Genomic DNA, 23,177 nt, shown 5'->3' on the forward strand with positions numbered 1-23,177 from the left:
CCACCCCAAATAGGATGCGGTCAAAACTGATCTAGTGTGCGCCGACCATATAGACTTGGCTGATACTGCTCTATCTAGTAGGCGCCAACTGTATACATCCAGGAAACCAGTGCAGGCTAGGACAGGTCAGGATTGTTCTACTTAGTATGCTCCAAGTGTATACAGAAAAGCAAACCCATCCAGGATAGGACAGGGCCAAGGTTGCCCTACCTGCTATGCACCAACTGTATACAAAAGGCAAACTGATGCAGAACAGGATGGCTCTGGGTTGTTGTATCTAGTATGCACCAACTATACACTTGGCCAGACCCATCCCACACACGACGGGACCCCGTGTTGCTCTATCTAGGAGGCACCAACTTTATGTGATCTGGAAAAGGCCATGCAGACACAGCGTAGGGCAGGGGTGAGGGGTGTCTGACACTGATCCAGCTGTGTGACAGGTGCCGGGAGCGCCCGGTAGAGTGCCGTCTCCTCAGTAAATGGTTTCGGAGTAATGACTGCCCACGTGCAGAACTGAAAATAGACACTTATATCACATAGGAAACCTACTCAATGCAGCTAAAGACTTTATTGGAAATTGAAGTGTCTAGGAGAAGAAATCGGGATAAAAGTCTGTGACGGTGGTCAGGCCATGTCGTTTTTGTACTTGAACCCAAAAACCCAGGCTTATTAAAAGTTTTTTAACAAAGTTTTACTTTTGTGAAAACAGAAGGAAGTGTGCAGGAATGAGCAGCGTGGGTGTAGCTCCTCAGGAACTGGCCCGCTGTCGGGAGCCAGGATCTGGGAAGGCACTGCCCTGCTGCACGGCACCTCCAGCCCACGTCCTGGACTTCCTGGCGCCCGACGACGCAGGAGACGGCAGGACAAGATGGCCGGGCCCCTGAGGAACAAGGACGCGAGCCGTGAGCAAGGCCCATCAGCCCCCCAGTGCACACGGGGGCCCTGACAGCCCCGTCACCTCCAGCACTGCTGGGGAAGAGGGCACCACACCGTCTAGGGAGAGCCCAGAGTGTTCTGGAAACTTCCAGACGATGCCAGGAAACTTCCTGGAAGGTTCTAGAGAAACACTTTAGAATGTTCTAGAAAAAAAATGTCTGGAATGTTCCAGAAAATTCCAGGCGATTCTAGGAAACAGTCTAGAAGGTTCTAGGGAAGATTTCAGAAGGTTCTAGAAAGTTTCTGGAACGTTCCAGAATGTTCCCAAGCCTTTTCTGCCACAGTCAATGGGAAGAACTACTTCAAGTTCCTGGTGCAGGAGCCCGGCCACCCCTCCCCTGCTCACCCCTCCCCTGCCCCTCTGTGTCTACTCACCCCTTCCCCTCCCCTCTGTGTCTGCAGTGTCTGCTCACCCCTCCCCCACCCCTCTGTGTCTGCAGTGTCTGCTCACCCCTCCCCTACCCCTCTGCTGTGTCTGCAGTATCTGCTCACCCTCCCCCTACCCCTGTGTCTGCTCACCCCTGACCCCTGCCCTCTGTGTCTACTCACCCCTCCCCTGCCCCTCTGTGTCTACTCACCCCTCCCCCTCCCCTCTGTGTCTGCAGTGTCTGCTCACCCTCCCCCTCCCCTCTGTGTCTGCAATGTCTGCTCACCCCTCCCCCGCCCCTCTGTGTCTGCACTGTCTGCTCACCCCTCCCCTGCCCCTCTGTGTCTGCACTGTCTGCTCACCCCTCCCCCGCCCCTGTGTCTGCAATGTCTGCTCACCCCTCCCCCGCCCCTCTGTGTCTGCAGTGTCTGCTCACCCCTCCCCTACCCCTCTGCTGTGTCTGCAGTATCTGCTCACCCTCCCCCTACCCCTGTGTCTGCTCACCCCTCACCCCTGCCCTCTGTGTCTGCAGTGTCTGCTCACCCCTCCACCGCCCCTCTGTGTCTGCTCAGCCCGCCCTGCCCTCTGCTCCAGTATGGTTGGGGCAGGTTCCCCATGCACAGCGTCAGGCTGTCTGCACGCAGCCCCGTCACGCCCTGCCCTGCTAACCCGCCCTGTGAGTATGAAATGCTCATCGTCCGCCCTCACCAGCTCAGGCTAAAGCGAGAGCTCCACTGCACCGTGCTTGGAAATGTCTCATTTAAATCCTATTTTTAGTTTTCCTGGAAATAATTCCATTTCATTAATATTTTCAAAAAAGAAATTTGGCGTTGATAATTTAGTGATGTCTGCTCTTTCATCCCTTATCTTTTTTTTTTTTTTTTTTTTTGGACAGGTAGAGTGGACAGTGAGAGAGACAGAGAGGAAGGTCTTCCTTTGCTGTTGGTTCACCCTCCAATGGCCGCCGCAGCCGGTGCATCGCGCTGATGCGAAGGCAGGAGCCAGGTGCTTCTCCTGGTCTCCCATGGGGTGCAGGGCCCAAGTACTTGGGCCATCCTCCACTGCACTCCCGGGCCACAACAGAGAGCTGGCCTGGAAAAGGGGCAACTGGGACAGAATCCGGCGCCCCGACTGGGACTAGAACCCGGTGTGCCGGCGCCGCAAGGCGAAGGATTAGCCTAGTGAGCCGCGGCACTGGCCTTCCCTTATCTTCTAAGTACAGAATTTCCATTTGTTTTTCCATTTTCTGGAATTTGTAAATTAAAAAACCAAATCAAATGGTCTTTTTTGGGTTCCTAAAATGACAAACCCTACAATTATTACTTTACCACCTGTCACTATTCCCTTAGCTCCACACAACTGCCTTCCACCACCTCCTGTATGCGGCGATTGGCAAACATATCAAAATACATGCTTTTAAAGATTTATTTATTTATTCAAAAGGAATGGTTATAGAGAGGGAGACAAAGAAAGAGACCTTCGATCCCATGCCTAGAACTGCCCGGACCAGGCCAGGCTAAGCCGTGGGCAGGAACTGCATCCGGCCTCCCGGGCTGGGAGCCAGGCCCCACACAGAGTGGCCAGGACTCCACCAGCATCCACAGGAGAGGCTGCACCACAGTCACCCCACTGCCACGCGTTCCATCATCCCATCACCCCACATCACTCCACACACCAGAGCCATTCACATCCTTCTAAATGGACGACTCTAAAATGCCCGTAGGAGGGGAAATGCGTGCCTGCACGCCCGCTGCTTCTGGCTCTCCGGGTACCTTTGCCGGGCTCTCTGTGGGTGAGAGTGCTGGCAGGGGTGTTTGGCACCTCCGAGGTTACTGTGGCTGAAGAGCCTCGTTCTAAGGGGGTCCGGGAGCAGCCAGTCCTCTCAGCGTTCATCACCTTGCTAACCCCTGTGGTCTCTGCCGTCATAGTTAAAGGTGGCAGAGCTAACCGTGGGCCCATGGTCGACGGCGGTTTCTCTGGAGGCTCTCTGGCCGCCACTGTCCCACTGGGCGGTCAGCTGGTATTCCCACCACATCTCCCCTGTGAATCACAACTCATTTTTCTCTTGTGTTCAAGAATGTCTCCTCATCTTTTGCTTTCAGCTTTCTAAATAATGCGCCTTCCTTTAGAATCCTGTGTTATCTTTGTGTCCATATTCCTTAAATCCTACTTTTAGTTTCATGGATGCTTATGTTGTAGTTTCCAAATTAAAATTTGAGAAATTATGTCATTATTTCTTCTTTTTAAATATTTATTTAGTTAGTTATTTGAAAACACAGTTGCAAAGAGACAGAGACAGAGAGAGACAGAGACAGAGGCAGAGAGAGAGGTCTTCCATCTCCTGGTTCACTCCCCAGATGGCCTCAACGGCCACAGCTGCGCCGATCCGAAGCCAGGAGCCAGGAGCCAGGAGCTTCTTCTGTATCTCCCATGCAGGTGCAGGGCCCAACGACTTGGGCCACCTTCCCCAGGCCACAGCGGGGAGCTGGATGGGAAGTGGAGCAGCCGGGACTCAAACTGAAATCCACATGGGAGCCGGCTGTGCAGTCTGCAGCTTTGCCCGCTGCGCCACAGCGCCGGGCTGGGTCATTATTTCTATGAATATTTTCTCTGCTCCTTTCTTGCATCTACTTTTTGTACTTCCATTATATGTATTTGATGTGTCTGATGATGTCCCACATTTCAGCTAGGCTTTGCTTGCCTTTATTGTGTGTGAGTGTGTGTGTGTGTGTGTGTGTGTGTTCTTCAGTTTAAATAATCTCTATCAATCTGCCTTCAAGTTTGTTAACTTCTTTATCTGCCAATTCACTCTTGCTGTTAAGCTCACAGAGTAAATTTTTATTGTTATTTTAGTTTTGTGAGCATATATATAATTCTTATTTTGAATGTTTTTCCTGTTAAAATTGACATCAGACACTCCCACAGGCTGTTTAGGTTTGCTGCTTTTGGTGTGTAAGTTATACTTTTCTGTTTATTTTCATGCTTCACAATTTTTGTTGAAAACTAAACATTTTAGGTAATAGGTTGTAGCAATAATGGGTACTGGTTCCCTGGTCTCCAGCTCTTATTTTTATCTTATTGCTCATTTCTTTAATAGCCTGCTGGGAATTTTAATAACTCTATTCCTCACCCAGAATACCAAGAACTGAGGTTACTCCTCAAAGGGGCATGGCTTTGAGTACTCGGATGACAGTGGCTTTGCTAGGCTCTCTCTCTTTTCCCATAACCTCATCCAACTGATAACTCAGAGTTCTTGCTGATTGCTATGTTCTTTAAGAGTGTTCTGGGGCATAAATTATTCTAAAACCAACCCAACCAAAATCTAGCTCCTGGGGCCGGCGCTGTGGTGCAGTGGGTAAAGCCGCCGCCTGCAGTGCCAGCAGCCCATGTGGGTGCCAGTTCAAGTCCTGGCTGCTCCTCTTCTGATCCAGCTCTCTACCGTGGCCTACTCTGAGGTAGGCCCAAGTCCTTGGGCCCCTGCACCTGCGTGGGAGACCTGGAAGAAGCTCCTGGCTCCTGGCTTCGGATCTGCACAGCTCTGGCTGTTGCAGTCATTTGAGGAGGGAACCAGTGGATGAAAATCTCTCTCTCTCTCTCTCTCTCTCTCTCTCAATCTCTCTACCTCTCCCTCTGCCCCTCTGTAACTCTGCCTTTCAAATAAATAAATAAATCTTTTAAAAAATCTTCCTCCCTTGGATGTGTAGTTTCTAAGCTCTATCTCACAGTTTTTGATCCTTAGAGGGTTCACTCCAGTTCTTATTCCACAATTCCCTCTTGAACACTGCCTGCCGACAGGCCCGCCTGTGTCTGAATGTCTGCTCAATGGACATCCACACCACGTTCTTCTCATTTATTCATTTTCATTTCATTTGCGCCATCCTCTTCCTCCCCAGGTACGCGTTAGCAGAAAGCGAGGTCAGAAGGGAAGCAGCTGGTGCTCCAGGAGGCATTCTGACTAGGGAATGCCAGGCAGCGACAGCCCCGCCCCTCAGTCACTCTGGAGGACTCGCTGAGACCTGGACAAGGGCCTCCAGCACCTCCCAGCACGGCCCTCCAGCACATGAAGCTGCAGGTGCACCGAGCTCCACGGCCAACACAGATCGCACAAGGCCGTGCTGGGGCAGCCCCTCAGATGAAGTCTCCGAGGCACAGGAGCAAACCCCTGGTCCACACTCTCAGTGAGACTCTGTCATCCTCCCTCTCAGGACGACAACCTCCGGGGACGTCGCCTCTGACCCAGGCGCATGAGAGAGAACCAACTGCAGCATTTTTATGCATCGTTATGTACAATCTGCTTATTTTGCTGACATTTACCACAGAATAAATTTTAAGCTTCATTCTACTGTGTCTTGCATGGAAAGACATCGGAAATATCCGCACCTCACGCACAATGTAAATTGTGACAAAAACCGATACTAAAGAACACAAAATATGAAATAAATATTTAAAAAATGCAAAACCAGTATACCCAAAGCTACAGAACATTGCAGAAAGATACTAAAAGACAGGGATACACGTGGACAGATGTAGTGCATCGTGGCCTATCCTCCATGAGTCGTAAACATGCTCATCAGATAAGAAGGACGTCACAGCATAACTGCATCCAAATCAGTATTTCAATCTCAAAGTTCCTGAATCTACCATTCCAAAGGAAGACACATAGGCTGCAGGCTGTGGAGCAGAGCGTCTTAACCCACCAGTAAGGACATCGTCCTGTAAATCTGTTTGCACACTCTCTTCATGGCGGCCTTCATCTCTTTATTCCTGAATGTGTAGATGACAGGATTCAGAACGGGAGTGAGGACAGAATCAAAGAGAGCAAGATACTTGTCCATCTGTGAATTGGGGTGTGGCCAGGTATAAACAAACAGGGTGGGACCAAAGAACAGGATCACCACAGTGATGTGAGCTGACAAGGTGGACAGGGCCTTGGAGGACGCTCCTGAGGAGTGTTTCCAAACACTGACCAGGATGAAGGTGTAGGAGATGAGAAGCACAGAGAAAGAGCCGACACAGATGAACCCACTGTTCACAGTCACCATGAACTGCAGCCGACTGGTGTCTGCGCAGGCCAGCCTGAGGAGCCGAGGGAGGTCACAGTAAAAGCTGTCCAACACGTTAGGGCCACAGAAGGGCAAGCCAGTGAGAAACACCAGTTGGAACAGGGAGTGAATAATGCCAAGGCCCCAGGCAGCAGCCACAAACAAAACGCACACCCGTGGGCTCATGATGGCCAGGTAGTGAAGAGGCTTGCAGATGGCCACGTACCTGTCAAAGGCCATGGCCATGAGCAGCACCATCTCCACACCGCCGATCACATGGATGAAGAAGATCTGGGCGATGCAGCCTCCAAAGGAGATGACCTTGCGCTTTCTGAACAGATCATAAATCATCTTGGGGGACGTGACCGAGCAGGCTCCCAGGTCGATGAAGGAGAGGCCCGCCAGCAGGAAGTACATGGGGGAGTGCAGGTGAGGGTCTGTGGTCACAGAGAACACAATGAGGCTGTTCCCAGTCATGCTCGCCGTGTAGAGGACCGAGGAGAACACCAGGAGGAGACGCTGGAGCTCCTGGGAGCTGGTGAGGCCCAGGAACACAAACTCGGACACCCCCAAGTGGTTCCCTCCAGCCATGGGTCAGCCCACTGGGTGCAGTTGCAGTTATAAGAACTAACAAAACAGAAGGACACGTGGTTAGGGAGACAGTGATAAGTACTAGAACTGCTGATAGTACCATGCTCTCATTATGAACAAATCACATATGGTTATCCAGCTCTCAAACAGACAAAACAACAAAATCAGTGTCACAACACGTAAGTTGCAGCATAATTTAAACCCAACACTGGTACTATCAGTGTAATATGCCATCATCAAATAGGTAATGTAGGCCAAAAACAACAGGATTTAGAACTAATGAGATGTTTAAACCACCTGTGATACTACTTCTCTCAACATATTCCCTATAATATTTATGCACATTCTCATCATTTCCTTCACCCCCCAGTTTGCACCCATAATTCTCTGACAGAAAGTGTGGACAAGAGGACGGTGTCCTGAGGGGTCATCAGGTGGTCATCACAAGGAGTCAGAGGTGGAGACTGGACTAAGATGAGCTGTAGGTTGAGACAGGATAGAGAAGTGGGAATGTGGGAATGGAGAGCCCATGAGAGCAGTCAAACTGGACAAGGATGTGGGTTTCCATTTCTAACACAACAACCACTAAAATCCACCACATTTCCTGTCACTCACTGTTCTCTGCTGTTTCTAGTTTCTACGTAATTTTTCACGATTGTAGAACCGTTAATGGCTTCACACACGGTCATGATTTGTTAAGGCACCTTCACCTCCTATCACACAAGTGTTTCTCAAGGCATAACAAATATGCACTTAGGTGATTCAGCCAGAATTTCTTCAAGGTATATGTCTACAGAGGCCAACGTGGGTGTGACACCTCTCGAGCAGACCTCTCTGTTCATACCTGTGGACGTACTAAGGACCAGCACCTAGAATACGGAGATTTAACTTTATTTTATCATCTAAGTCTCCTTCTAGGATCAGCTTTTATCACCATGGACATTTCCCTGTAGAGTACGCAGAACCTCCAGCATGCAAACCACTCTGGTTATTGGATATTATACTGAGTATTTAGCTAAAATCTATTCAACTACAGGTATTTTTATCTTCAAGGAAATCTGAAGAGACTTTTATCTGATTTACACTTTTAACTGATGATTACAAAATGAGAAGAATATCAAATATTAGTGACTCAGGTCTGAGGCGGGCATGTGGGATTTCTCACTGTGAGGTAAACCACACTGGAGGCTTAGTCCTTTAAACGGAACGGAGCATGAACAAAGAGCAATGCTGTGTTCCCACGTCTCAGTCACTGTGAGGGCAACAGGCACTGGTGACGGAAGCCCTAAGTGCCCAGCGTGGTGATGGGGTGATAATGCGCATGGGGTGAGATAAGGCCCTTCTGTGGAAGACGGTCATCATTCAAGGGGAAGCATGACACCCAGAAAAGCTACAGGAACTTCCAGAATTCAAACAATTGAAAGAACAGACACCAAAATCTAGGTCTTTCAACCTTATTTCAGAACTACAGGGTATACTAACCAAGTAAACTGAGCAAATAATCAAGTAAAAAAGAAGGGAACGCAAGGGGCCAGCGTTGTGGCACATTCCGCGATGCCAGCTTCCCATGGGGGCACCACTTCATACCCCAGCTGCTCTGCTTCTGCTCCACTCCCTACGAGTGGCCAGGAAAAGCAGTGGAGGATGCCCCAAGTCTCTGCCCCTGCCACCATGGGGGAGAACCACATGAAACTCCTGGCTCCTGGCTTCAGCCTGACTCAGCCCTGGCTGTTGGGACCATCAGGAGCAAGAATAAGCAGATGGATGATCTCTCTCTCTCTCTCTCTCTCTCTGTAACTCTGACTTTCAAACAAAGAAATAAAAATTTGTTCAAAAACAAAAGAACTAAAAAATGTTATTTTCCTGATTAAAACCAAAATTGACCAGAGACAGTCAAATAAATTATCCACTATTAATATAAAATTATATAGTAGCCTAAAAAGTATTACATAAAATATGTACCCACTTAAAGATTATTTAACCTGTACAATAGTAAATTTTATTTGGTAAAGTGCTCATTGCTATCATGATTTGTGTACTTATTCTTCATATTCTGGTTGTATAATGGCTCACTACAATTATAAAAACTTTAGATCATGCTTCCAATAAATCTACTCTTTTGGGTTTCCTAAATTTTATTGTCCCCAGAGATCTATTAAAATCCCAATCATTCTCTGTAATTTTACTGTCAGTTCCCTTATATATTACCTTGTTTGTCCCTGTAATCCAAATAACTAAGAAAACAGTTTTAAAAAAGAATCATAAATCTGAGTTTATGGAAAATTCAGGATATGTTTATTTCAGGGCTGGTGCGTTGGTGCCGTGGGCTAAGCCTCCAACTCTGGGGCCAGCATCTTACATGTGCACCACCCGCTCGGGACCCGGCTGCTCCTTTACTAATCCAGCGCCCTGCTGTGGCCTGGGAAAGCAGTGCAAGATGGCCCACGTGCTCGGGTCCCTGCACCTGCGTGGGAACCCAAAAAGAGCTCCTGGCTTCAGATCAGCCCAGCTCCGGCCACTGTGGCCATTTGGGAAGTGAAACAGTGGATGAAAGAATTTCTCCCCATCTCTCTCTCTCTGTGTCTGTAACTCTACCTCTAAAATAAATGAATAAATTTTTTTTGACAGGCAGAATGGACAGTGAGAGAGAGACAGAGAGAAAGGTCTTCCTTTTCTGTTGGTTCACTCCCCAAAGGCCACTGTGGCCAACACACCTCACTGATCCGAAGCCAGGAGCCAGGTGCTTCTCCTGGTCTCCCATGGGGTGCAGGGCCCAAGCACTTGGGCCATCCTCCACTGCACTCCCTGGCCACAGCAGAGAGCTGGCCTGGAAGAGGAGCAACCGGACACCGATCGGGACTAGAACCCGGTGTGCCGGCGCCGCAAGGCAGAGGATTAGCCTAGTGAGCCGTGGCACCGGCCTGAATAAATATTTTTAAAAACACATATTTATTTGGTGCAAATAATCTTGAAATCTATGCATAATTTTTTCATAAGCATGTCCCATGAACTATTTGAAGGCTTATCATAATACAAGTACAATTTAATGTGATATATGTCAGAGGAGTAGTAAGATAAATTTTTGGTGATTTTTTTTTTTTTTTTTTTTTTTTTTTTTGCCGTGGAGGATCCTAGTGTATGAACAGCAGATGGGGAAGGCTATACACAGGGATATTTATGCGGCCTTTTAGGAATGAGTGACACATGAGTAGAAGAAGGAGGTGCATACAAAGTTTAACAAATACCCTAAGCTGTATAATATGACAAGAAATGTGCATTAGTCAGTTGTACACAGCTCATAGTACAAACCCAGACACATATAGCAAGTGGTGGGTAGTTTCTGACTGGTGTGTTAGATTCATAACCTCACCCACCCTGTAGGAAGGCCATGCCCTCAATTCAATAATTTGTATTATTCCATATTCTCTCTTCTATGTCATATTTTCTTTTTTAATAAAATGGTTTTCAGAATGGATTATGATGTAAAACCAGTAAACTTACAACATGCTGTTAAGAGATATATCCAAACAAAAAGATTTAGAACATTTGAGAATTAAATATATTCCAGGGAGATACAAACACAAAGAAAGCAGGGATGGGTGTAATAATATCATAAAATGAGAAATAAGGGCACATTATTATGTAAGGGGTATAATTCAGTAAAAATGATCCTCATAAATATCTAAATGCCAGGTAATACTGCACCCACATTTTTACTTTACATTTATTATACTTCTACCTATCAGAAAAAGCATGTTGTATTTGTCTTTTGTCTGACTTATTTCAGTTAGCATAGTGATCTACAACTCCGTCTACTTGTGCAGATGCCAGTATTTCGTCCTTTTTATGACTGAGTGCATGTTTCCTGATGTGCTCAACACACACAGGGAAAAACATCTCATTTAAGAACACAGTAGCTGTAACCTTCCATTCCCCAGTGTGAAGGCACCCAAAGCTACACGGCAAAGTCTTTGCTGAGGATGAGACAGACTTACAGACAGATCCAACTTCTTTTCTTGAAGCCAGTGGAAGACTATTAGATACAGAAAAAGTACAGGAGACATGAAGGTAGAAGAAGGAAGATTCAAAATATGAGTGATATGGGGAGAGGGAGAAATTAGTAGGTAAACGCACAAGGACAAAACAGAAAAGAGGAAAGAAGAGGAGCCGAGCGAGGCGCGGGTGGCTTTCAACAGGGCATTAAGGAGGCGTAGATGTCGGTCTCCCACGGTGCCGCACTGACCCAGGGCTGCTCCTGACTGTGGCGCGGGGGTGCATGGAAAGGTGATAAAGGATTCTCCTATAGTCTGCCCTGCAGGCCAGGCTCACAGAGGGTCTGTGAAAATCACAGGTGAAGAGAAATAGAAAGATTATCTCTTACATGCACAGCTAATTATACATGTATAATTCACTGTAAAAATATGACTTTTACCATGACTGAGGAGCCTATAAAATATGCCAGTCAGGAGGAGGTCACGGACAGAACCACAGAAAGCAGGCGGTGAAACTCTCCCCCGTCGGGGTTTTCTCTGTGTTCCAGCACCCAGAGGGCTCTCTGTCCAGTCGCCGTCTGCTACTTAGGGTCATGTAGGGTTATTTCAAAGGCCATGCTTCTCCTAGGAGCAGACTCATCACATAACTGAATTCCTCTCAAAAGTACAGCAACTGTTTCCAAATTGTTACCTCTGTCTTCATCAATCCTAAAAATATAAAATGCACAGATTGATTCCATACATTACAATGGAAGCGTTCAGTGACCGCAGCTTTGGTCATCCAGGTCTCCTTTGGAAGCCAGGCTCCACCACTTAGCCACTAAACCTCTCTGAGCCGCATTTTCAATGGGAGGTAATAAAGATTGTACCTTTCTAGTTTGAAAATCAAAAACCTGAGTGCTCCAAAACCTGACACTCCGTAAACATCCACATGACACCACAGTGACAATATTCCACACCTGACTCTGAGACAGGTTTCAGTCAAAGCAGGTGCACTAAAAATATTTTATAAAATTACCGTTATGTGTATAAGAAATGTATCAAATAATTAAGTTTCATGACTAGACCCAGTTCCCATCCCCAAGTTATCTCCTTATACATGCAAATACTCTAAAACTGAAAAAATTCAAAATGCAAGGCACTTCTGGTCCCAAGCATTTTGGAAAAGGGATATTGGATCTGTACCTCCCTTGCAAGAGATTGTGAGAAATAAGTGATGTAACATATGCAATATCAGTACCTCCACATAATATGGCATAATGAATGGTGCCTGCTCCACACTGAGGACTGTCTACCTGCATGGCTTTCCAAGTACAGAGAACAATTCCTCAAATTCTGATTTTTCCATGACTCTAACATGGAAACTAGATCTGGATTTAGAGAGTTTTCATGTAAACACTTTCTTGCCACCATGTAAGTGTATTTCCCCAAAACCAATGTTGCTCCTAGATGGAGACACTAATCACAGGTGCATGAGGAACACAGGACAGAGATCCGCGTGCTGACAGGTCTTATCCTCACCATAATGGAAGTGCCACGAGCCAAACCATAAACTTCAGCTCTCCACATGGAAATAAAACCTAAGTCTTCTACGAGTATTCAGAGAGCACCCGACAGCCGGCCTTACGGAGCAGAAGCCTCAAGGAACATCTGAAGACTATGCAATCCAGCACAGTTTATGTCGACTTCTAAGACAAAGAAGCCAAAGCATACAACCCCTTCCACTCAGGAAAAAGCTTTCTCTTTTTATTTACACATAAAAACTATACAAATTTACGGGGTACAATGTGATGTTTCCCTGCATGTAAACACTGCATAATGACCAGAATGGGTATTTATCAGTCCTTTGAGGTGAAACAATCAAAACCCTCTTCCAGCTAGTTTGAAATATGCATTAAAATCAGCCACAGCCACCCTACTGTGCAAAAGAACACCAGAACTTGGTCTTCCTACCTGAAACACATGAGACTCCTCTGTTTTAATCGCAAGTTAAAACTTACAAATAGAGAACACAGAGGTAAATTATGCACATCAGAAAATCAGATGGCTGCTCCAGATCAGATTCTTGGCTGCAGGTATGTTCTATTGTAAATCTTACCATCTCATCTATTCATTCTGTTCATTTAAAGTGGATTTGCTCAATATGTACCAGTATTCAGTAAAACAATACTGTGCAAAGCTGTTCCTTACCCAACATGCATGTAGATATACATTAGGTATTATGCAATGCATGTCTTAGAAAAGTGACAGAACCTCTAAAATACAAGCAAAGCAGAAAGAGATAACTATAGTGATACGAGAAGAAAATGTGGCAACGTAGCATTGGATTTATAGCCATAAAAGATGGTGAATATTAAAATACACAGATAGAAGGCTGAACGAATTCATTTCAAGGATTAGCAAAATATATTTTAAAGGGTTAAGTTCAGTGTATACCCTTAATAATGAAATGTTCAGAATTGCTTTGGAGACAAGAAAAATGTAAGACAAGAAATTTATTAAAATTTAGTTTTTCCTAACATTAGGAACTTCTCTAAGATAGTCAGCAATTAGTAAATAAATGTAGGGAGCCAGTGGAAGTATGGGTGCAGGGAATTAGGAGGCTAGTAATTTCAAAAAATGCTTTATATTTGAAGTCATGAGCCCAATGGCGGTACAAGACAACGGAGGGAGGGACTTACCTTAGAGCTGCTTTACTGAATTAGACAGTGCACTGGAGGAGGAGAGGTGAGGAGATGAGCAAACACACCTGGACCACAGCTTCAGCTGCAGGATCCATGCTGCAAAGCAATAGAAATAACAGTAAACAAAAACCCAAAGGAATTGGTGACTGATTGAAGTGCAGACGAAGAATGCCAAGTCAGAGATTACAAAGATTTGAGCAAGAATGGGTAAAACAATGCCAGGTCCATGTTTAGCAATAAATAAACCAAGCATAGAATTTGTCAGAGTAGAGAAAATAAACGATGCAGATAAGGCCTGCAGGAGTCTTTCAGGTAAACAGAATTCTAGGTACTACTGATACGTCCAGGGGAAACACGGGGTACGATGTAGCAGAAGAAATACAGCTCACAGACAAAACCGTATAGTAATCCATACAAAACAGTAAATGCACAAGAGTGAACAAAGTGTCTGAAGGAAAGAGTATAGAATGGAGACATTTAAAAAGCAAAGACCCAGCTATGGAAAATGCTCACACTGATACCGAGAAAGGACTGACGAATGAGCAGAACAGGAAGACAAGTCACGTGGAGCCAGCACAGCCGAGAGAAGAATCAAGAGTGACGGAGTAGAAGTGAGAACCCAGGGGAGCAGGAAAGAAACTTCTGAAGAAGGAAACAGGATAATAAAGAAAAATAAATACACAAAATGAGGGATAATTTACATAAATTCTCCACTTTGCAAATGGAATTTCAGCCTGGTATACTGTGATCAGACATTATAAATGAGCTAATGGATCAATAATATAAGGAACATGATAGAGTTGTCAAAGAGTGAATTTTTGAAAGTCCTTATGAGAGGCTGGGTAACAGAGTTTCCAGCAGCGCTCAGCTTGGTCCCTACCGTGGGAGTGACAAGGACTGAGAAGTGGGGCGCTAGGCGGGGCAGGGAGGGGTGAAAGTTTGCCAGTGTGCAGATGGACCAGGAGGGTGACCACAGCGTGGGCCCCACAGGATGACATGCAAGAAGAAACAGGGCAAACAGGCAAGGAAACTCAAGACAGAGGATGCGTTCGGTCAATCGACTCTCATGCTCCTCTGGTGTTTTTAGCACTTTAAGCTCCTTCCTGGGGCTGAGACCGTCGCCTTCCTGTGCCCACACCCTTCCCTGGCCACACCTGACGGCTTGTTGCACAGTGCCTGAGCCCGGCCAGTCCTCCTCCAGCACAAACAGCGACTGCCCGCCCTCGGGCTGACCTCACCTGGGTGGAGCGCACAGCGGATTGCTCGCGAAGGGTTTACTTCCCCTCACCTACCTGTGGGAACTACGAGAACAGCATCATTGGGTACAGTTCTCAGATTAACTGGATCCAGTGCGAGATCACCACAGACACACACAGATAGCTGAATAAAACACGAACAGCGGTGATACCAACCCCAAAGAGCAGAGACCAAAGTTTCAGAAATCTGGGATCACCACGTGAGATCATTCGTCTCGGGAATTATCACCCATGCCAACTTTGGTTTTCCCAGGGTAGTAAAGCAGTTAAGCCATTAATCAGGCAAAATAAAAGACATTTAATTTCTTATGATAAAAAGTTCCTTTACTGTTTTCTAGAACTAATTTCAATGATTAAACATGAATTTTTAAAATAACAGAATATTACTCTACTAAATTTTAAATCATTTAATCATTTATTATGTATGATATAATAGTATTCAACTTAAACTGAAAATTATAAATGTATGAATAAATAATACACGGAGATAAACTAAATTATAATATATTCCATGAAAAGAAGAAAGATAATATGTAAAGAAATGATATTTAAATTGTCTTCAAAAATGTCACATTCTATCCAGATTTTACTGAATCCTCGCCAGCACACTGTGACGCACTGCCACGTGATCATCCAGTGCACACAACAACCACTGAGGAATCACTAGGCTAATCCTCCACCTGCGGTGCCAGCACCCCGGGTTATAGTCCCAGTCGGGGCGCCGGATTCTGTCCCGGTTGCCCCTCTTCCAGGCCAGCTCTCTGCTGTGGCCAGGGAGTGCAGTGGAGGATGGCCCAAGTGCTTGGGCCCTGAACCCCATGGGAGACCAGAAGCACCTGGCTCCTGGCTTCGGATCAGTGCAGTGCCGGCCATAGCGGCCATTTTGGGGGGAGAACCAACAGAAGGAAGACCTTTCTCTCTGTCTCTCTCACTGTCTAACTCTGCCTGTCCAAAAAAAAAAAAAAATGGTACTACACAAGACTGAACACCAAAGTTTACATGCCTCTAAAGACTTTAAGTGGAGCTGGCATTGTGGCACAGTGTGTTAGGGCCACTTGGGACATCCATATCCTGTGTCAGAATCCCAGGAATTGAGTCTCACCTTTGCTTCTGGGCCAGCTTCCTCTTAATACACCTGGAAGGCAACAGATGATGGCCAAGTATTTGGCCTGCCAACCATGGGGGAGAGCTGGATGCAGTTCCAGGCTCCTATCTTAGCCTGGCTCAGCCACAGCTCCTGTGGACATGTGGGGAGAACCAGCAGAGAGAAGCTATCTCACTCCTTCTGTCAGTCACTCTGCATTTCAAATAATTAAAATTTTAAAACTTAAAAAATAAAGGCCTAGGGCTAATCAGGAAGCTCAGCAGCCTTACAGGGGTAAAACTCACCGAGAATAAACCCAGCAATCTTTTCCTGGACTGGAATTATTGGCACATGTGAACAGTAGCTGAAACACTGGTGGAAAAGCAGCAGGAAGAACCTAGAGGGAACGAGGCTTGAAGCCCTCTGGCGGAAAATGCAGCCAAATTAGAGGACAAAAAAAAAGGACAGGGTGGACACGTTTCTCTCTCTCCAATCACTTTAGAAAGGTGTACTGTGACAAGCCAATAGAGAGGGCACCATTTTGTACATACGTAACAGCTGTGCCAGCTCGTGTCTGCGCCCGGCAATCAGCCGAGTAGAGACTCCTAACTTGTGGGGAGAAATAACAGGGGCCTAGGAGCTTGTGACTGTGTGAAGCTTCTGGACCGGGACTGTGAATAAAACTGAGGGTGTGTGGGAGGAATCACGAAGTGGCTGGGACTTTGGGCAGTCTCAGTGGGAGACTCCACAAGCCCGGGCGTCCTGGTTACCTGGTGACAGACATTGCTGGGGAATCTGAACTTACTCTGAGGACTGCACAGATCCTTTGTGTGCTCCTTGGGACAGAGTGGACGAATATTATACCCACTGGGACTAGCACTCAGACACTGATCACCATCAAGAAAGCTCAGCTGAGCAGAATTACCTCCCTTCTGATTAAAAAGAGAGAGAGGAGGGGCCAGAGCCATGGCTCACTTGGTTAATCCTCCACCTGCGGTGCTGACATCCCATATGGGCACCAGATTCTGTCCCGGTTGCTCCTCTTCCAGGCCAGCTCTCTGCTGTGGCCTGGGAGGGCAGTGGAGGATGGCCCAAGTGCTTGGGCCCCTGCACCCACATGGGAGACCAGGAGGAAGCACCTGGCTCCTGCCTTCAGATCAGCGCAGTGCCGGCTGTAGCGGCGACGAGGGGAGTGAACCAATGGAAGGAAGACCTTTCTCTCTGTTTCTCTCTCTCTCACTGTCTATAACAATACATGTCAAATAAAAAGAGAGAGAGAGAGAGAGAAACAAGATTTACCACGCCAAAGCTGGCTGTGTCATGTTAGGCACACCCTTAACCCTGGAGAAGTTAACAGAGCTCTCTGGCCACACCCACCACAAGCCTCTAGAGATTCACTGAAAGAAGACATTCCACTTATCTATAGAGTCATAGTACAACAATAAAAGCCACCAAAGCAAAAAAATAAAGAAGAAGAAGAAGAAGAGGAGGAGGAGGAAGGGGGAGGGGGAGGGGGAGGGGGAGGGGGAGGAGGAGGAGAAGGAGAAGGAGAAGGAGAAGGAGAAGGAGAAGGAGAAGGAGAAGGAGAAGGAGAAGGAGAAGGAGAAGGAGAAGAAGAAGAAGAAGAAGAAGAAGAAGAAGAAGAAGAAGAAGAAGAAGAAGAAACCAATGAGTATCTCCACAAATGCTGAAAAACAAATGCAACAATCCAAGAAACAATAATAAGGAAAACAACATGATGCTCCCAAAAGAACATGATACTTCAATACAAGATCATGAAGACAATGAGATACAAGAAAGGCAAGAAATGGAACTCAAGAAATTGATTATAAGAATACATAAAAGTGGCTGGCACCGCAGCTCACTTGGCTAATCCTCTGCCTGCGGCACCAGCACCCCAGGTTCTAGTCCCGGTTGGGGCACCAGTTCTGTCCCAGTTGCTCCTCTTCTAGTCCAGCTCTCTGCTGTGGCCCAGGAAGGCAGTGGACCTTAGGCCCTGCACCTGCATTAGAGACCAGGAGGAAGCACCTGGCTCCTGGCTTCGGATCAGCACAGCGCACCAGCCATAGCAGCCATTTGGGGGGTGAACAAATGGAAGGAAGACCTTTCTCTCTGTCTCTCTCTCTTACTGCTTAACTCTGCCTGTCAAAAAAAGAATACATAGAAGTAATCAAAAGAAAACACAAGAACTACTGAAATCCATGCAAGACACGAAAGAAAATCTATCCCACAAAATTGAGATCTTAAAGAGGAATGAAAATGAAAGAAGAATTCAATATATCAAATAAAAAATGCAGTGGAGAGCCTTAAAAACAGAATCAGTGAGGCAGAGAGAGAATATCAGACTTAGAAGACAGAGCACAGGAAAGTATACAGTCAAACCAAAGAAAAGAAGAAGAAATTAGAAATCTAAAACACACTGTTGGGAATCTACAGGATACTATAAAAAAAATCAACATTTGGGATCTAGGAGTTCCTGAAGGCATGGAGAGAGAGAGAAAGAATAGAAGGCCTTTTTAGTGAGATACTAGCAGAAAACTTCCAGAGTCTGAAATAAGAAAAGGATGGCCAAGTACAGAAAACACACAGAACTCCCAATACACATGACCAGAAAAGGCCTCGTCATGACACATTGCAATCAAACTCACCACAGTGAAACATAAAGAAAAGATCCTAAAATGTGCAAGAGAGAAGCATCAGATTACTCTCAGAGGATCTCCAATCAGACTCACAGCTGACTTCTCATCAGAAACCCTACAGGCTAGGAGGGAATGGCGAGACATAGCCCAGGTACTAAGAGAGAAAAACTGCCAGCCCAGAATATTATATCCTGCAAAGCTCTCATTTGTGAATGAAGGTGAAATAAAGACCTTTCATAGCAAACAGAAATTGAAAGAATTTGTCACCACTTGTCCAGCCCTGCAAAAGATGCTTAAAGATGTGTAACACACATACAACCTACCTAAACTGAGCCATGAAGACATAGAAAACCTAAACAGACCCATAACTGAGACAGAAATTGAATCAATAATAAAGGCCCTCCCAACAAAGAAAAGCCCAGGACCGGATGGATTCACTGCTAAATTCTACCAGACATTTAAAGAAGAACTAACTCCAACTCTTCTCAAACTATTCAAAACAATTGAAAGAGAGGGAATCCCCCCAAATTCTTTCTACAAAGCCAGCATCACCTTAATATCTAAACCTGAGAAAGATGCAGCAGAGAAAGAGAATTAAAGACCAATTTCCCTGATGAACATAGATACAAAAATCCTCAACAAAATTCTGGCCAATCTAATCCAACAACACATCAGAAAGATCATTCACCTAGACCAAGTGTGATTTATCCCTGGTATGCAGGGATGTTTCCACATTTGCAAATCAATCAATGTGATACACCACATTAACAAACTGCTGAACAAAAACCATAAGATTATCTAAATAGATGAAAAGAAGGCATTTGATAAAATACAAAACCCTTTCATGAGAAAAAACTCTAAGCAAATTCTATATAGAAGGCACTTTCCTCAACACAATCAAAGCAATCTATGACAGACTCACAGCAGCATCCTATTGAATGGGGAAAAGTTGGAAGCATTTCCACTGAGATCCAGTATCAGACAGGGATGCCCACTCTCATCACTGCTATTCAATACAGTTCCGGAAGTTTTAGCCAGAGCCATTAGGCAAGAAAAATAAATTAAAGAGATACACACTGGGAAGGAAGAAGTCAAACTATCCCTCTTTGCAGACAACATGATTTTTAATTTAGGGGATTCAAATAACTCCAGTAAGAGACTACTAGAAATCATAGAAGAGTTTGGTAAAGTAGCAGGATATAAAATCAATACAAAAAATCAACAGCTTTTGTATACACAGACAATGCCATGGCTGAGAAAGAACTTCTAAGATGAATCCCATTCACAATAGCTACAAAAACAATCAAACACCTTGGAATAAACTTAACCAAGGATGTAAAAGATCTCTATGATGAGAATTACAAATATAAAAGAAATAAATAGAAAATACAAAAAAATGGAAAACTTTTCCATGTTCATGGATTGGAAGAATCAAAATCATCAAAATGTTCATTTGTCCAAAAGCAATTTATAGATTCAATGCAATACCAATCAAAATACCAAAGATATTCTTCTCAGATCTGGAAAAAATGATGCTGAAATTCATATGGAGGCACAGGAAACCTCAAATAGCTAAAGCAATCTTATACAACAAAAACAAATCTGAGGGCATCACAATACCAGATTTCAGGATATACTCCAGGGCAGTTGTTATCAAAACAGCATGGTACTGGTACAAAAACGGATGGATAGACCATTGGAAAAGAATAGAAATACCAGAAATCAATCCAAACATCTACAACCAACTTACATTTGATCAGGAAGCTAAGGCCAATTCCTGGAGCAAGTACAGTCTATTCAATAAATGGTGCTGGGAAAACTGGATTTCCATATGCAGAAGCATGAAGCAAGACCCCTACCTTACACCTTACACAAATATCCACTCAACATGGATCTATGACCCGACACCATCAAATTATTAGAGAACATTGAAGAAACCCTGCAAGATATTCTCACTGGCAAAAACTTCTTGTAAAAGACCCTAGAGGCTCAGGTAGTCAAAGCCAAAATTAACAACTGGGATTACATCAAACTGAGAAGTTTCTGTACTGCAAAAGAAACAGTCAGGAAAGTGAAGAGACAACCGACAGAATGGGAGAAAATATTTGCAAATTATGCAGCTGATAAAGGATTAATAACCAGAATCTACAAAGAGATCAAGATACTCCATAACAACAAAACTGACAACCAACTTATGAGCTGGGCCAAGGACTTAAAAAGACATTTTTTAAAAAAGGAAATCCAAATGGCCAACAGACACATGAAAAAATGTTCAAGATCACTAGCAATCAGGGAAATGCAAATAAAAACCACAATGAGGTTTCACCTCACCCTGGTTAGAATGGCTCACATACAGAAATCTACCAACAACAGTTGCTGGAGAGGATGTAGGGAAAAAGGGACACTAACCCACTGTTGGTGGGAATGCAAGCTGGTCAAGCCACTATGGAAGTCAGTCTGGAGATTCCTCAGAAACCTGAATATAACCCTACCATTCAACCCAGCCATCCCACTCCTTGGAATTTACCCAAAAGAAATTAAATTGGCAAATAAAAGAGCTGTCTGCACCTCCATGTTTATTGCAGCTCAGTTCACAATAGCTAAGACCTGGAATCAACCTAAATGCCCATCAACAGTAGACTGGATAAAGACATTATTGGATATGCACTCTGTGGAATACTACACAATGATAAAAAAAAATGTAATCTGGTCATTTGCAGCAAAATGGAGGAATCTGGAAAGTATTATACTTAGTGAATTAAGCCAGTCCCAAAGGGACAAAGATCATTTGTTCTCCCTGATCTGTGACAACTAACGGAGAACCTAAAATGAAACCTGTTGAAGTGAAACTGACACTAAGAGAAACAATGACTCGATCAGCCCTTGTCCTGACTGTTGAGGAACAGCTTACTATTTTATTCTTTTTCGTATTTTATTGTTCTACTTAATACCATGGTTGAACTCTTTACTTAACACAGAATTATTTTCAGGTGTTTAAATCAAATTTAAAATTGATCCCTGTTAAAAAATAAGAGTGGGAATAAGAGAGGGAGGAGATACACAGTTTGCCACATGTTTTCTCAGACTTATCTCTAAGGGTATAGCTAAAAACTTGCCATGGGGCACAAAATCCCATTAAGTTGGCAGGTACCAATTCCATCTTACTAGCTAAAGTGTTCATTTTAAGTGTTTAACTGATCATAAAGATAGGATTAATTGTCAAAAGGATCACATAAATAAAACTAAGTGTCTGCTAATAATAGATAGAATTATAAAGGAGAGAATGATCCAACTGGGAAACAGGCTACACAGCAGACTCATAGAATGGCAAATGCTCTAAACAGCACTCTGGCCTCAGAATCAGCCCTAAGGCATTCGGATCTGGCTAAAAAGCCCATGAGAGTTTCGCAGGCATGAAAAGCCAAGACACTGTGGCCAAAAAATGACCTAAATGAAACATCTTTGTAAGTGAGATCCCAGTGGAAAGAACGGGCCATCAAAGAAGACAGTACCTTTCTCTGAAAGGAGGAGAGAACTTCCACTTTGATTATAATCCTGTCAAAATACTGATGGGGCTGTGGACTCAAAAGGCTTCCATAGCCTTGACAACTCATGACAAGAGCCTCAGGTGATAATTGATGTCATAAACAAGAGTGTCAATTGTTAAATCAACAGGAGTCACTGTGCACTTGCTCCCCATGTAGGACCTCTGTCCTTAATGTGTTATACTATGAGAATTATTGGTAAAACTTGTCTTCAAACAGTACTTTATACTTTGTGTGTCTGTGTGGGTGCAAACTGTTGAAATCTTTACTTAGTATAGAGTTGGTTTTCTGTATATAAAGATAATTAAAAATGAATCTTAATGAAGAATGGGATGGGAGAGGGCGTAGGAGGCGGTATGGGAGTGGGAGTGGGAGAGCGAGAATGGGGAGAACTGCTATATTCCAAAAGATGTGCCTATGAAATTTATATTTATTAAATAAAAGCTTTCTTTAAAAATTTGCAATGAGAGTTTCCCCAGTCTAACGGAAAGAAACAAAGACAGTAAAAGAGAGCACAAAATATTTCCTCCCAACTCCATGGCTTCCAGGGGCCACTTAACCCTGTTCTTGAGCCAGGAGCCTTGTTTTCCTCTTGGAGTTTCTTCTAAATGTACAATGAATGATATAACAGAATATTCTGGGGTATCTGTTCTCAGGTAAGAAGTGTAGAAGGAAGAAAGAAAAAAATGAAAAAAATGCGGACTCATTTATGGGTTACTTCTTTAGTTTTTGATTCATCCCCACAATATAACAGTTTTTCTTTACTTTTGTTTTTCTTGTCTTCAGGTAGATGTGGGGGTTTTAGTAATTTTCCAGATAGTTTGATGTAACTAATAGGGAAAAATAGCTTGTACTTATGACACTTGTGACAGTCCTGGAAATCTTTCATTGTATTTTTGTAAGACAAAACAAGCCTTTCATAAATTTTTCCTTCAAATGTTTAATTTATATCTCACCCTAATTATAAGTCTTCCAGACCACAATTTTGCGTTATTTTCATGTATTGCTAGGAACAATCTCAAATATACAAGATGACTT

The 23,177-nt window shown here is 44.5% G+C and overlaps 1 protein-coding gene across 1 annotated transcript; it reads right to left on the reverse strand.

Annotated features, from left to right (window-relative positions):
• Window positions 1-5,291: 5,291 nt before the first annotated feature.
• Window positions 5,292-7,033, reverse strand: LOC100358190 (olfactory receptor 4F3/4F16/4F29-like). The gene has a single exon (XM_017348400.3). It carries the CDS (start codon window positions 6,937-6,939, stop codon window positions 5,995-5,997), a length of 945 nt encoding a protein of 314 aa, XP_017203889.2. The 5' UTR covers window positions 6,940-7,033; the 3' UTR covers window positions 5,292-5,994.
• Between the last annotated feature and the right edge of the window lie 16,144 nt (window positions 7,034-23,177).

This window comes from Oryctolagus cuniculus, chromosome 12 (genome assembly GCF_964237555.1).
Source record: "Oryctolagus cuniculus chromosome 12, mOryCun1.1, whole genome shotgun sequence".
Taxonomy (NCBI): Eukaryota; Metazoa; Chordata; class Mammalia; order Lagomorpha; family Leporidae; genus Oryctolagus; species Oryctolagus cuniculus.